Raw genomic sequence first — 14916 nt, forward strand, 5'->3', positions numbered from 1 at the left:
GTCAAACGTTATTAATTATGCTGTCAAAAAGGAATTTACGTAACGTGGCAAGGAGTCACGGGGAATCAATCAGTTTTGCTGGTAAGGCGGTCATGTGACAAACTGTCAGATGACGTCACGTTGACGCGTTCTATCAAAAATTGACGTTTACCATACGCGTGCGCCCTACGACGGCTTGTCCGTAAAATTGTTCTGTCAAAAAAAAAATAAGACCGAAAATTCATTAGTCATTTCGTATGTCGTTTAGCCTAATTTCCCAACGAAAATCAGTGAAAATATCGATTCAAGGCTGAGGGAAAAACTAAATAAGTGCCCTTACGTGTCCGATGTCTAGTGCTGAAACGGCAGACAGCTCCGTCGACCCTCCATCCAAGAAACGGAAGCTAGATCCGAGAAAGAACAAAGACATGGCGAACAACGGTGTGGCTTCCAGTTCTCAACCACAGGTAAAAATACCCGGTTTACACAAGGTTTCGCAATATTTTTATACCCCTTTTGTTATACCATATTAGGCCTGAAAAGGTTTTTTTGAAGACCATAAAGATATGACAATAAATTTGAGTATCCGGTCAGAAGCCTCTAGTGCAATACTACATTAACTATTGCACTCAATACTCAAGGCTTTTACATTTTGAATAACTGCAACTTTAGTATGTTATTCAGCATTTTTTTCTGTCTGATAATGAAACTATCCTGATATCAATTGAATAATAAAGTAATCAAAATTGTATTTTTATTATTAAAAGTTAATTCGTTTTAAAGAAGTACAACACAAACATTTTTAGTTGATTACAAGCCAATAAAGGAACTGTCAATTAAGTGATGAAGATCATCTACAGTTTTTCAATAAGTGTAGATTTTTTCAAGTTCTTTTAAATAACATCATAAGTAAGGATTACTATGAAATTATTAAGTACCACTTGTATATTATAGTATAATTTTTGTATGAATATTGTGAGGTAATGATCATATTTATGATTCTATAGCCTCAAGTTAAACCTGTGAAAAGTGTCACTTTTCGTCATCCCATCTTACAGCATTGGTTATCAATTTAGAACAGGCTCAAATGCTACACCAACAGTTTTGTAGCTTTGTCTTGAAGAAATCTCCTAAAATGAGTGTTAATAATGTTAATATTCCTTCAAGTCTGCCTTCCCACCAGTAATAATGTTTTAACACTTATTGAGAATGGCAAAAGTTACACATTAAAGAAGTTTATGCTGGGTTCACATAATAATTTCTTGGGGCTTATGTGATGCAAATTGTGTCTGATGTCACTTAATTTCTATTGGTAGAAGAAAATTTCAAAATTGACAGGGCAATTTTGAAATACAATATATATCAACATTTTCACAAACATAATACAATTAATTAGCAGTCCTTATTAAACTAATCAAGCCAGGTAACCTAACCAGGCAGAAAATCCAAATGTTGCTCAAAATGATGTCATTTTAAAATTTTGCTTCTACTAATAGAAAATGCACAAGACAAAGAGTAAACGCAATAAAAAGTCTATTAGGCTAAAACTCTGCTGCAGTGTTGTCTATAACAGTGTTATATATAACTAATAAATTATTTCTATTCTGTGGAAAACACAGAGGGCGCTCATCGCAAACTGTTCACTAAAATAAATGGAAATTAAAAACATAATTCGTCTTGAGTGTTAATTATCAATGTTTCTCTGTCCATAACATGTATTTCCTATGATCAGTTTTATTTTTACCACATTTGTTTAATTCTACAGCATTAAAATTACAGACTACTTCTAACTTTCTGACATTTAAATGAGAAAACGATTTTTTACTAGAATAATCCCCAGGACATTGATGAGGGACTGTATTCAAGACAATTATACGTCCTGGGCCATGAAGCCATGAGGCGTATGGCATCCAGTGATGTCCTTATTTCCGGCCTTGGTGGTCTTGGAGTGGAGGTGGCCAAGAATGTCATCCTTGGTAAGTTTTTCTTTCTTGATTACAGTAATTTTATCCTGATTTGTCTTACGTTAGGGGGTGTAAAGTCCGTGACTCTGCACGATGACAAAGAAGCTACAATGACCGATCTGAGTTCTGAATTCTTCCTTTCTGAGGAGGATTTGGGCAAGAATCGCGCCGAGGCAGTTTGCAAAAAACTCGCCGAACTCAACAGTTACGTACCGACTCGTTCTTACACCGGTCCATTGACCGAAGACTATATTAAACGTTTCCGTGTGGTGGTACTTACAAACTCGACTCGTAGTGAGCAATTAAGAATTAGTGAGATCACTCACTCCAATAATATCGCTTTAATAATCGCCGACACCAGAGGACTGTTCGCTCAAGTGTTTTGCGATTTCGGTGACAGTTTTACGGTGGTCGACACTACCGGCGAATCCCCCGTTTCGGCAATGGTCGCGGACATCAGCAGCGACAAGGAGGGTGTGGTGACTTGCATCGACGACACCAGACACGGAATGGAGGACGGCGACTACGTCACTTTCTACGAAGTGGAAGGCATGACGGAGCTGAACGGGTGCGAGCCTATTAAAATTAAGGTCCTGGGTCCCTATACTTTTAGCATTGGGGACACCACCGGTTTTACCAAGTACGAAAGGGGTGGCATTGTCACTCAAGTGAAAATGCCCAAGGAATTGCACTTTAAGTCACTTAAAGAGTCTTTGGAGAATCCTGAGTTTGTCATTACCGTAAGTGTTGGTTATTTGTTAGTTATTATTTATTGCTAGAGTCTGGATTGAAAAGATCTAAAATCTGTAAAAAAACACAAAACTCTTTTAGCAGATGCATAGCTTTTAACATTTTTTGAGTTCAAGTTCTAGACATTTTTTGAAGCGTTCCAACTGCTTTAGAAGCATACAGAATAGTTTAGACTGTTTTGACAATTTTCAAAGTTATTTTCAATTACTTAAAGAGCATTATGGAATACTTTAGAGTCATTTGGAAATTCTTAGATGGTTCTAGAATTTTTTGGAAGCTTCTGGACTGTTTTCATATCTTTTGGGAGTTTCTAGACTAGTTGAAGGGCACTTGGAATCTTTTAGGCTGTTCTAAAAGCTTTTGGAAGTTTCTAGATGGTTTTGAAAGGCTTCCAACTGTTTTAGAAGCTTTTTGGAGTTTTTGTAGTGTTTTGAAATCTTTTTAGACTGCTTTAGGAGCATTTGAAATCTTGTAGATGCTTCTAGACATTTTTGGAAGCTTTTAAACTGCTCTAAAAGCATACGGACACTTTTAGACTGTCTTGAAATGTTTTGAGAGCTTCTATACTGTTCTAAAAGCTTTTGGAAGGCTTTCCACTGCTTTAGAAGCATTTTGGAGTTTCTGTAGTATTTTGAAATCTTTTTAGACTACTTAGGAGCCTTTGGAAGGTTTGTGAAGAGTTTAAAAAGCATTGAAGGTTTTGGACTGCTTTTAGAGCATTTTAAAACTTATGGACGGTTTTACAAACTTTTTTGAGAGCTTCTAGACTAGTTGAAGATCATTCAGAAGTCTTTAGAGTGTTCTAAAAGCTTTTGGAAGCTTCTAGACGTATTTGGAAGGCTTTCGACTACTTGAGAAGTTGTTTGGAGTTTCTGTAGTGTTTTAAAACCTCTTTAGACTACTTTAGGTGCATTTGGAAAGTGTTTGAACAGTTTAAAGAGCATTGAAGGTTCTGGACTGCTTTTAAGGCATCTGAAATCTTCTAGAGGGTTCTAGAAACTTTTGGAAACTGTTAAACTGTTCAAGAAGCATATGGAAGCTTTTAGACTGTCTTAAAATCTTTTGAGAGGTTCTATAGATAAGTTGAAAAGCTTCTAGGTTGTTTTGTAAGCTTTTGCAAGGCATTTTGAGGCTTCTATAGTGTTTCGGAATGTTTTTACATTTCTTTAGACTACTTCGGAGCATTTGGAAATTATTTGGTCAGTTTAAATTTGTAAATTGATACTTACCCATTTTGCAACAGATAATTGGTATGTTTTTGTCTCTCAGAAGCCTTCAATATCTCAATATAGCTATTGCAATTGTAAATTAAACTATACAAAATAAAACCATACAAAAAATAGCAGCCAATAGGCACAAAAAGAAGAAAAAAGCAAAACAAATCTGTCAAATGACGTGTTTTTGTCTAAATCGTTAGCAACAAAAAGCAAGCTTCCTAGAAATCCTAGGTGGAAAAATTTAAAAGATGCTTAAGTTATGTAGCTGATTGGGTTATTTGAAAGAGTAGACTTTTAAACAGTTTTGGCTGTTCAAAAAGCTCGTTACAGACCTTAAGTTTACCAAAACTTGGGCTTTAGCAGAATAAGGACCTTTTCTGCCCCAAAATCCACTAAACTGAAGATCCTATTATTCTGATGTACTTCAATTCTTATTTTTATGATACATTTTTTTCTAAAATACTATAGTAACATTCTTTTATACAGGATTTTGCCAAATTCGATTATCCAGCCCAGCTGCACATAGCTTTCAGCGCTTTGCACAGCTACACGGAAAAACACGGCAAAGTGCCCAGACCGTGGAACAACGAAGACGCCTCCGAATTTTTGGCGATCGCTAAAGCGAACGTAAACAGCGGCGACACCCAGTTGAACACTGATTTATTGGACACTTTTGCAAAGGTTGTCTTATTTACGTGCTTAAATTACCAGAGAACAACAAATTGGTTTCAAGGTGTCCGCGGGCGATTTGAATCCCATGAATGCCACGATGGGAGGCGTTGTGGCCCAGGAAGTGATGAAGGCTTGTTCCGGCAAATTCCATCCGATCGTGCAGTGGTTGTACTTTGACGCTATCGAAACTCTACCCAAAGATCGTTCGGAAATTACCGAAGAGTTGGCAGCCCCGCAGGGATGCAGATATGATGGTCAGATTGCTGTTTTTGGCAAAGAGTTCCAGGAAAAATTAGGTGAGTGGTTTTTACTAGTCAGTGACTAAGTGTCACTAGACATTTTAAATATTCCTAGATATTGTGGCCAGCAAGGTTAAGTTCTCTTATTAGGGTTGAAATAAACATGGTGCAAACAAATTTCATGTTAGGGTCAGTACAAACAGCAATTTTTCAGTTTACAAGTCATATCTTATCAATATCAAGTCTAAGGCTTGTGATTGTGTAGATAAAAAACTATTGTAAAAAAAATTAGAACTCTATGGAGTTAGAAGTAAGGCCCTGAGATTGTTTGATTCTTACTTATCTCATAGGAAACAACAGGTTAAACTATTTAGGGACAGCAAGCCATACACATCAAATATAAAAGAAAATCAACATGGAATAGCCCAGGGCAGTATTCTGGGGCCACTACTCTTTGTAATTTACATGAACGGTCTGAATTCTATAGCAAAAGAAAATGAAAAAATCGTCAACTTTGCAGATAACACAAATTTACTTGTAGGTCAAGAGGAAATCAGCACTTTAATTCAGTCTGGAAAAGATCTGTTTATTAGGACCTCTGAGTGGTTTTAAAAAAAAAATTAGCTTTAAATATGGAAAAAACAAATGTGATTATTTTTTCAACAAAACAAGGTACATTTGAGAAACCTAATGAAATACACTTTCTCACTGACAGGAGCCAATTACTAGCCAATAATACAAAATTTTTGGGAGTGCAGATTGATGAATTTCTAGATTGGTCTGATCACATAAATGTTCTGCTAGGCAGGTTAAACTCAATTTGCAATCTGAACCTGGCGGCCCTTAAAATATTGTACTTTGCCAACTTTGAATCGATTATGAAGTATGCAATTATGTTTTGCGGTAGAAATACTTCAATACAGAATGTATTTGTAATTCAAAAAAGGGCAATTAGATTAATGTTCAAAATGAAATACAAAGATTCATGTAGATCCATCTTTAAAAAAAATTCAATAATGACAGTTTATGCAATCTATATATACAGGGTAATTCAAATTCGACCCTCACCATTGGGATCTCGGAAACTATAAGAGATACGAGAAAGTTTAAATTGGGGCAAAGTTGCGCAATGTAAAGCTCAACCAAATGCAGTTTTAAAAATTTCGATTTTCCGAGTACTTCCGAAGATATCCGAAAAAAACTGAAAATTTGATTTTTTGTTTTTATTTATTTCTAATCTTATTTGAAGAAATATTCCAAAACTAAAAGCACCTTTTCATTGCCACTTTTTCTCAGCTATTCGATGATGGATTCAAATTTGCCACACGACGTTTCGTTTTTTGGCAGCCATCATCAACTTTCTTTTTTCTTATGGGCGCCATATTGGATTTTTAGCCCACCAAATAGTACGTTTTATTCTGATTTTAGTGATGTATAATAATTTATGATTTGCTTCATAAATAACAAAATAATTCAATAAAAACTATTTTTCCTTTAGTTATTGGCTTTGAGTTAATGGGCGGTTTTTTAAAATGTCATTATTTGACAGTATTTGTCAAACGCGATAATTCGGACGATCGTTAGAGCTTTTAGAGATTTTACCTTAGTTAGCTTTGTTAATGAGACGTTTTATGAAGATTACTTGGTAGTACTTGTCACACGCAATTGCCCTGAACATACTTAGTCACAAAGGTATACACGTGACTTGACTTAAACCGGTTTATTCACTCGAAGAGCTTAGGCCACTCGCTACGCTTGTGGACCTAGTTGTTCTTTTCGTGAATAAAAAATGGTTTAAGTCACTTGCTGTATAAATAACTATTAAATCACTCTGAATGACATTCGCCTATTTACAGATGTAAACAAACAAACATCAATGTTACATCTACGGGGCGCGGTGCAAATTTAATAGAACTGTAATTTTTGTTTCTTTTTTAATATAAGAAGTCGAAATTTAATACTGAAAAAATACTGTATAAGACACGTGACTTAAACCGGTTTATTCACTCGAATAAATATGAATGAATAAAAAATGGTTTGTTACTTACTGTATAAATAACTATAAACTTGCACTTAACATTATACAAAATTGAAATTTGACTAAAAATGAAGTTCCTAAAATGATGATCTTTCTCTTGGAAACATAAATAAGCCTTTTAAGTTAGAGATAATGCTAACAAATCTCTTTTTCTGATTAACCTAAATAGTTCAGCAATGCTTGTATAATAATAACATTTTCTGCCGGGTTTCTTTTCTAGATACATTTTTAACTATGATTGACGCTCTAATGATCGTCCGAGTTATCGTGTTTGACAAGTACTGTCAAACAATGACATGTTTTAAAACGGCCCATTAACTCAAAGCCAATAACTAAAGTAAAAATAGTTTTTATTGAATTATTTTGTTATTTATGAAGCAAATCATAAGTTATTATACATCACTAAAATCAGAATAAAACGTACTATTTGGTGGGCTAAAAATCCAATATGGCGCCCATAAGAAAAAAGAAAGTTGATGATGGCTGCCAAAAAACGAAACGTCGTGTGGCAAATTTGAATCCATCATCGAATAGCTAGGAAAAAGTGGCAATAAAAAGGTGCTTTTAGTTTTGGAATATCTCTTCAAATAAGATTAGAAATAAATAAAAACAAAAAATCAAATTTTCAGTTTTTTTCGGATATCTTCGGAAGTACTCGGAAAATCGAAATTTTTAAAACTGCATTTGGTTGAGCTTTACATTGCGCAACTTTGCCCCAATTTAAACTTTCTCGTATCTCCTATAGTTTCCGAGATCCCAATGGTGAGGGTCGAATTTGAATTACCCTGTATATGAGTGTCTTATCTTTCTTAAAAAGAACCAAAACCTATTTAACATCAAAGTCAATCATACATACAACACAAGACAAAAAGATGTAAATTGTTCAAAATATAGATTGGAACACTCACTGAGAAGAATGCAAAATATATGTGTATTCGCCTATTTAACAACCTACCAGACAGGCTGAAAACATTGACGGACAAAAGTTTCAAAAAAGAAGTAAAAAATTTACTAATTGAATTAGAACCCTACGCTATAGAGGATTATTTTGTTAAATAAAGATTGCTTATTCTCTGAAATCTGTATTTAGGGAAAAATCGCTGAAAATGTATATAAGTATCTTTAAGTACTTCATAGTTTATCATGACGCTATTTCCTTTGTATTAGTTGATAATGTACATTGTACTCTATCCTAATCACAATTCGAAATAAAGACTGTAATTATTGGGGTAACCTAAAAATTAGGAAAACCCTAGTAAAGTATTATCTAATGATATTTCTGTGCAAACGAGCAAAAATCAAGTAAACTATTTGTCCCTAGGACTAGGAAGATTTCCCTAGAGTTGGCATCACTGCTAATCTCTGTCACTAACTGAATACATACATAATTTACGTTTACAGGCAGTCAAAAATACTTCGTAGTTGGCGCAGGCGCAATCGGTTGTGAACTGCTTAAAAACTTTGCCATGATGGGTCTGGGAGTTGGAGACGGTTACATTGTGGTTACCGATATGGATTTAATCGAAAAATCGAATTTGAACAGGCAGTTTTTGTTCCGGCCGCACGACGTGCAAAAGTCTAAAGCCGACGTTGCCGCCAAGGTACACAACCTCAACCGGCAACCTTGTCTGAAGCTAAATTGTTAATGGTTCTAGGCTATTAAAAAAATGAATCCTCAAGTCAATGTGATCGCTCATCAGAACCGCGTCGGGCCCGAAACTGAAAACGTATACGATGATGTTTTCTTTGAGAAACTCGACGGTGTTGCCAACGCTTTGGATAACGTCGATGCCCGGATCTACATGGATAGACGGTTGCTTGATTAAATTCTTTGCGCGTTCATTTTTCTTATGTACGTGTTATACAGATGTGTTTACTACCGGAAGCCGTTACTAGAGTCCGGTACTTTGGGCACTAAAGGTAACACCCAAGTGGTGGTACCGTTCATAACAGAGTCGTACAGCTCGTCGCAAGACCCTCCGGAAAAAAGCATTCCTATCTGCACGTTGAAAAATTTTCCCAATGCTATAGAACACACCTTGCAATGGGCCAGAGACACTTTTGAGGGATTATTCAGGTGGGTTTTTCAGTTAATTTGCTTTTTCAAGTGTAACAGTTTTGGGTATAGGCAAAGTGCTGAGAAAGCCTCTCAATATCTAACCAACCCTGATTTCATGGAGACTACCCTTAAGTTGCCTGGTGTCCAACCTTTAGAGGCTTTGGAATCAGTTAAAGCAGCTTTGGTCGATGAGAGACCAAAACATTTTGAAGATTGCATTGCTTGGGCTAGGTTACATTGGCAGGTAAGGGCATCAAAGTTTGACTTACATTTGTTGCATTATGGTGGGAGTACATACTACACATGTGTAGTATTTCAGTTTATTTTAGCTCAGTGGGTAGTTTGTGATTGGTCATAAAAAAGCAGCAGGCTGGGTTTTTTCGACCAAAGATAAACAACAGATGAAAACCGAGCCACAATTAAAACACCCTGTATAGTTTACTAAAAATCTCTTTGAGTTATAAAGGACTATTTCTACAATTCTTAAAAGGTTTTATGGCAAAGGTAAAGGCGCCCTCTAGGTCCCACTTAAGTTAAATTATAGTTTGACAGTGACAGGTCATATGCAAAATGTCACAGTCAAATAAAAACTTAGCCTAAATGGTTCTTATACCTCTGGAAAGTTTTAACATGACTCTACACCATTTACACATGTAGTTTAGAAAGCGTAAGATGGATTTAAAATTTATCACTTGTATTTCAGAAAAGGTACTTTCAATTTTAGAATAATAACTTTGATTTTCGAAATTGCAATTTGTATTTCAGATTAGTCACTTGTATTATAGAAAAGAGCAGTTCATTTGTAATTTGGAAAATTACAGTTGAGCAAAAAAAGTAAATAAAAAAAAGTAAATAGTTTAACGAATATTTTTAATAACATTGTGGTTTAAGCAGTTCAATAAAAAATCGATTTATCTCGAAAACCGTATCTCGTTTATTTTATCAAAATAAAGGAAGAGTACAATTTTTCAATAAAAATGTCAAGAGTTATCCATTAATGGCATTTGCAGCTGAAAATAATGACAGCTGTCAAAGTTTAAGCAAATTGTGTCTTAGGTCCAGTTAGTTCCTGCCTTTCGAAGACGAAATACCTGGTTTTGATGTCAAATAGAAGGTCTCTTTCGATAAAACATTAAACCCTATAATCATTTCAGTATACAAAGTGTTTCAAAAGTTACGGCCAAAAACGTTAATTGGAAGACAGTTCTTTGGGTCTCGATATTTAAAGGAGTGACTTAAAAAAAAAATTATATGAACAAATCGTATTATTTTGACCTCCTCTGTATGCCCCCGAGGGATTGTCATATAGTTATGGGACACCCTGTATATTTTATATAAATTAATACTCCCGATGGGTTTTTTTGCCTAAAGTGATATTAAAAAAAAAACAATGAACTAATAACCACATAGAAACACAAAAAAATCTGAAATTGAAATAACGTGTTCTAAAATACAAGTGACGAATCTGAAAGACAACTTACGTTTTCTAAAACCAAATTTACGATAACGAAATACAAGTTATAGATTCTGAAATTCAACTTATATTTTTAAAATCCAAGTGATATTTTCTGAACTACATGTGTAAATGGTGTAGAAGCCTTTGACAATTTTTACAAGGTTTTCAGTCTTATTTAGGGGCCTCTGGCACTTTTTAGAAGGTTGGCACTTTCTTAATGAATGTAGAAGTTTTTTGTCAATTTAAAACAGATCTTGAAAGATTTAAGACACTTGTAGAAGCCTCTGGCAAATTTTAGAAAGTTTGCCGTATTATTCAGAGAGCTCTGGCACTACCAAAATGAGTCTAGTGGCCTCTGGGAAGATTTAAAACATTTGTAGAGGCTTCTGGCAACTTTTAGAAGGTTCTAAATAGCATTTAGAGGTCTATGGAGCTTTCACAATGGTCCTACAGGCCTTTGACAGTTTAAAACAATTCTTGGAGTGTTCAAAACACTTATAGAGGCTTCTGGTACTTTTTAGAAGGTTTTAAATAGCATTTAGAGGTCTATGGTACTTTCAGAATGGTTTTAGGACAATTGCAGAGGGTTCTGGAACTTTTCAGAAAGTTCTCAATATCATTTAGAAGTCTATGGAACTTTTCTAATGGTTCTAGAGGCATCTGGCAACTTAAAACAAGTCTGGAACGGTTTAAGACACTTGTAGAAGTCTCTGGCACTTTTTAGAAGGTTCTCAGTAGCATTTAGAGGTCTATGGAACTTTCAGAATGGTCCAAGAGGCCTCTGACAGTTTAAAACAACTCTTGGAGTGTTTAAGACACTTATAGAGGCTTCTGGCACTTTTTTGAAAGCTTTTCAAGCAGCAGGTTCTCAATATTAGATGACAGATAGATGATACTGACAGACAGATATCATAGACAAGATTAGATCTCAATAGATAGCATTTAGAGGTCTATGGAACTTTCAAAATGGTCTTAGAGGCCTCTGACAATGGGTTCATCCCACATAACGTAAAACTGCGTTTCAATTCATATAAATTGGGAAGCTTAGTCTGAAATGTCGGAATTGGTAGTTTATTTACAAAAATGGAAGGTTTTTTGGTAATTTACAGGACTTTGAAAATGCATAAATAAATTGAAATCGACGGTTTTGCCGCGTATATGACGTGGACGACTTTCAGCAGTTTTATTGGCTATGGCTGTCTGATGGTTGATAGCATTTTCCGATCAGCTGATTTATAACCTCAAAGTCAAGTCAGCAGTGAAGTTCTCAGAATGCAATGTTGCCAAATAAGACGTTTTGTAGCACGACACGACACCTTTTTTATTTCACTTGGACAAAAAGTAGTAGTTAGTCTAGTGTTATTGTTAGAAACTTAAAAACTGTAAACACTGAAATGTTTATAGAAATAAAGACCGTCTTTTATCGTTTCTAATTTGTCAAGATTAATTTGAATCGGTAAAAGTTTACAAACTGGCAACACGAAAGCTGATGATAGAAGTGGCTCCTCGCACCTAATTGGTTGAAAATCGTCTACTGTCATATCTAGCCGACGTTTTAAATCTTACTTTGAAATTTGAATATTTTTATTTAATTCTTCGGATTCCGTAAAGACCTAGGAACAAGGGAAGCGCTAGTTTCACTCAATGTCCTGTCACAAAGATGCCTAGATATAAATCAAGACATACATGCTTTCTAGACTACAATATAGCTTTCGATAAAGTGAGGCATGACTTGCTCATAGAAACATTAATAAAGAGAAGAATAGACCTCAGAGACATAAGAATAATATCAAACTTATACTATGGTCAAAAAGCAGTAGTACGAATAGAAGACATGACATCAGAAGAAATAGAAATACAGAGAGGTGTTCGTCAATGGTGTATACTATCACCAATCCTCTTTAATCTGTACTCGGAGGACATAATAAATAGGGCACTTGATGATCAGAACATAGGCATTAAGATCAACGGCATGACAATAAATAATCTGAGGTATGCTGATGATACAGTTATTCTGGCTGGAACATACGAAGATCTGCAGACGCTAATTAATAGAATGGTTGGACTATCACTGAACATAAACAAAACAAAATATATGTTGATGACAAAAACAACTCAGGACATTCGTAGGATATACGTAAACAATCAACCTATTGAGAGAGTAAGAGAATACAAATACCTAGGCACGACCATTAATGAAAACAACGACAGCTCACAAGAAATACGAATCAGAATCGAACAGGCCAGAAGCACATTTATAAAAATGAAAAGGCTTTTCTGCTGTCGGGATCTGAACCTGGAACTGAAAATACGACTAATGAGATGCTATGTGCTGTCCGTACTGTATTATGGGATGGAAGCCTGAACGCTGAAGGTAACCGAAATGAGGAGACTGGAAGAGTTTGAGATGTGGGTATACCGAAGAATACTGAGGATTTCATGGGTAGACAGAATAACCAACGTGGAAGTGATGAGACGTATGAATAAGGAGAGAGAATTTATTACGACAATTAAGGCCTGAAAATTGCAATATATGGGACATGTCATGAGGGGGGAAAAGTATCGAATATTGCAACTTATTATGCAAGGAAAAGTCGAAGGAAAGAGATCTGTGGGGAGAAAACGTAATTCATGGCTGAAGAACCTTAGAGAATGGCTTGGTTGCAATAACAACGAACTATTTAGAGCTGCGGTCTCAAAAATAAAAATCGCCCTGATGATTGCCAACCTTCGAAACGGAGACGGCACCTGAAAAAGATTTAATTCTTGTTATGTTAGACTTAGTATTTTGAAAATAATAAAATATGTGGGATGAACCCATTTAAAAGAACTCTGAGACGGTTTAAGACACTTGTAGAAGTTTCTGTCACTTCTTTTATTTTTATTTATAGGAACAATACTGCAACCAGATCCGCCAGCTGTTGTTCAATTTCCCACCAGATCAGCTAACCAGCACTGGTCAGCCTTTCTGGTCCGGTCCAAAACGTTGTCCGCAACCTCTCACTTTCGATGTAAACGAACCGCTCCATCTGGACTACGTCGTGGCCGCAGCCAATCTAAAAGCTCAAGTGTACGGTCTGCCTACCAACAGAGACAGAGCTTACATCGCACAGATCGTGTCTCAAGTGGAGGTAAACTCGGCAAGCCGTTCAATTCAACATAATCTACACTGAATAATTTAGGTGCCCGAATTCGTTCCAAAGTCTGGCGTTAAAATCGCCGTGACCGATTCGCAAATGGCCGCAAACGGTAGTAACGTGGACCTGGATCGAATCGCGCAAATCCAAGCAGAGCTGCCGTCCAAAGAGGAACTGAACGGGCTGGTACTGACTCCGATGGACTTTGAAAAGGACGACGACACTAATTTCCACATGGACTTTATTGTGGCCGCGTCAAATTTGAGAGCTGCCAACTATAAAATTCCACCGGCTGATAGGCACAAGTCCAAACTTATTGCGGGTTAGTAGCAAGAATTGTGAAGAAAACTCTTTTGTAGTAATGTTTTTGCAGGTAAAATCATTCCGGCTATAGCCACTACAACCTCAGTGGTAGCCGGTTTGGTGTGCCTGGAGCTGTATAAACTAGTCCGATCTCAAAAGAGCATTGAACCGTTCAAAAACGGTTTTGTCAACCTGGCCTTGCCTTTCTTCGGTTTTAGCGAACCGATTGCAGCGCCCCAACGCGAATATTGCGGCAACAAATGGACGCTATGGGACCGATTTGAAATCCAAGGAGAAATGACCCTGTCCGAATTCTTGCAATATTTCCAGGTAAGAAATTATTACAAACCCACAACTTATCTGTCACTAATTATGTTTAAACGTAGGAAAAACACAACCTAGAAATTACGATGTTGTCTCAAGGCGTGTGCATGCTTTACTCGTTCTTTATGCAAAAATCAAAGGCACAGGAACGTTTAGGACTGTCAATGTCCGAGGTGGTGCGAAGAGTGTCCAAGAAGAAGATCGAGCCCCACGTTAAAGCTCTGGTGTTCGAATTATGTTGTAACGATGCCGAAGGCGAGGACGTCGAGGTGCCCTACGTAAAGTATAATCTGGTTTAAAAAGCAAACCCCACGTTGCCGGAAATTGTGATCTAAAAACTACTTAACGAGATGAAATTAAATTACAACTCTTTATTTTTCTATTCGGCTTTAAAGAGAGAGTTTGTTTGAAACTCCACGGATTACTGATGATGGTTAAGTTTATTTTTTAAAACGAGTAAACTTGTAGTTTTTTTTTAAGAATATAAAAAAAATTATGGCCGGTTTGTAATTTTTGTTATTTTTATTAATCGATGTGTGCGTGTCTGTTTTTTATTAATTATCTCCTATACAATAGTACATATAATTGGTTGGTTGCAATTGATAAAATACCGCATATTTTATAGTCACTGAGTACTTTAAGATTTCCCAAAACATCCGAAGCTTATTTGCCGCTCTACGGATATTTGTAGATTCTTCTCAATGTGTGCAAAATAAAACTTCAAATATGACATTTGTTTTTTTTTCCTTCATAAGACCTTTAAAAACTTGGTAGAACA

At 35.9% G+C, this 14916-nt stretch overlaps 1 protein-coding gene across 1 annotated transcript; it reads left to right on the forward strand.

Annotated features, from left to right (window-relative positions):
• Nucleotides 1-188: 188 nt before the first annotated feature.
• On the forward strand, nucleotides 189-14868 carry Uba1 (ubiquitin-like activating enzyme 1). The gene is made up of 13 exons (XM_081975549.1): nucleotides 189-446; nucleotides 1808-1955; nucleotides 2010-2683; nucleotides 4397-4591; nucleotides 4644-4878; nucleotides 8261-8460; nucleotides 8515-8672; nucleotides 8727-8936; nucleotides 8988-9162; nucleotides 13266-13505; nucleotides 13557-13833; nucleotides 13885-14144; nucleotides 14201-14868. The coding sequence occupies exons 1-13, from the start codon at nucleotides 327-329 to the stop codon at nucleotides 14435-14437; spliced, it is 3129 nt and encodes a 1042-aa protein (XP_081831675.1). The 5' UTR covers nucleotides 189-326; the 3' UTR covers nucleotides 14438-14868.
• Nucleotides 14869-14916: the final 48 nt, after the last annotated feature.

The sequence above is a fragment of the Ips typographus genome, linkage group LG3 (genome assembly GCF_016097725.1).
Source record: "Ips typographus isolate SLU linkage group LG3, UJ_Ityp_2.0, whole genome shotgun sequence".
Classification (NCBI taxonomy): domain Eukaryota; kingdom Metazoa; phylum Arthropoda; class Insecta; order Coleoptera; family Curculionidae; genus Ips; species Ips typographus.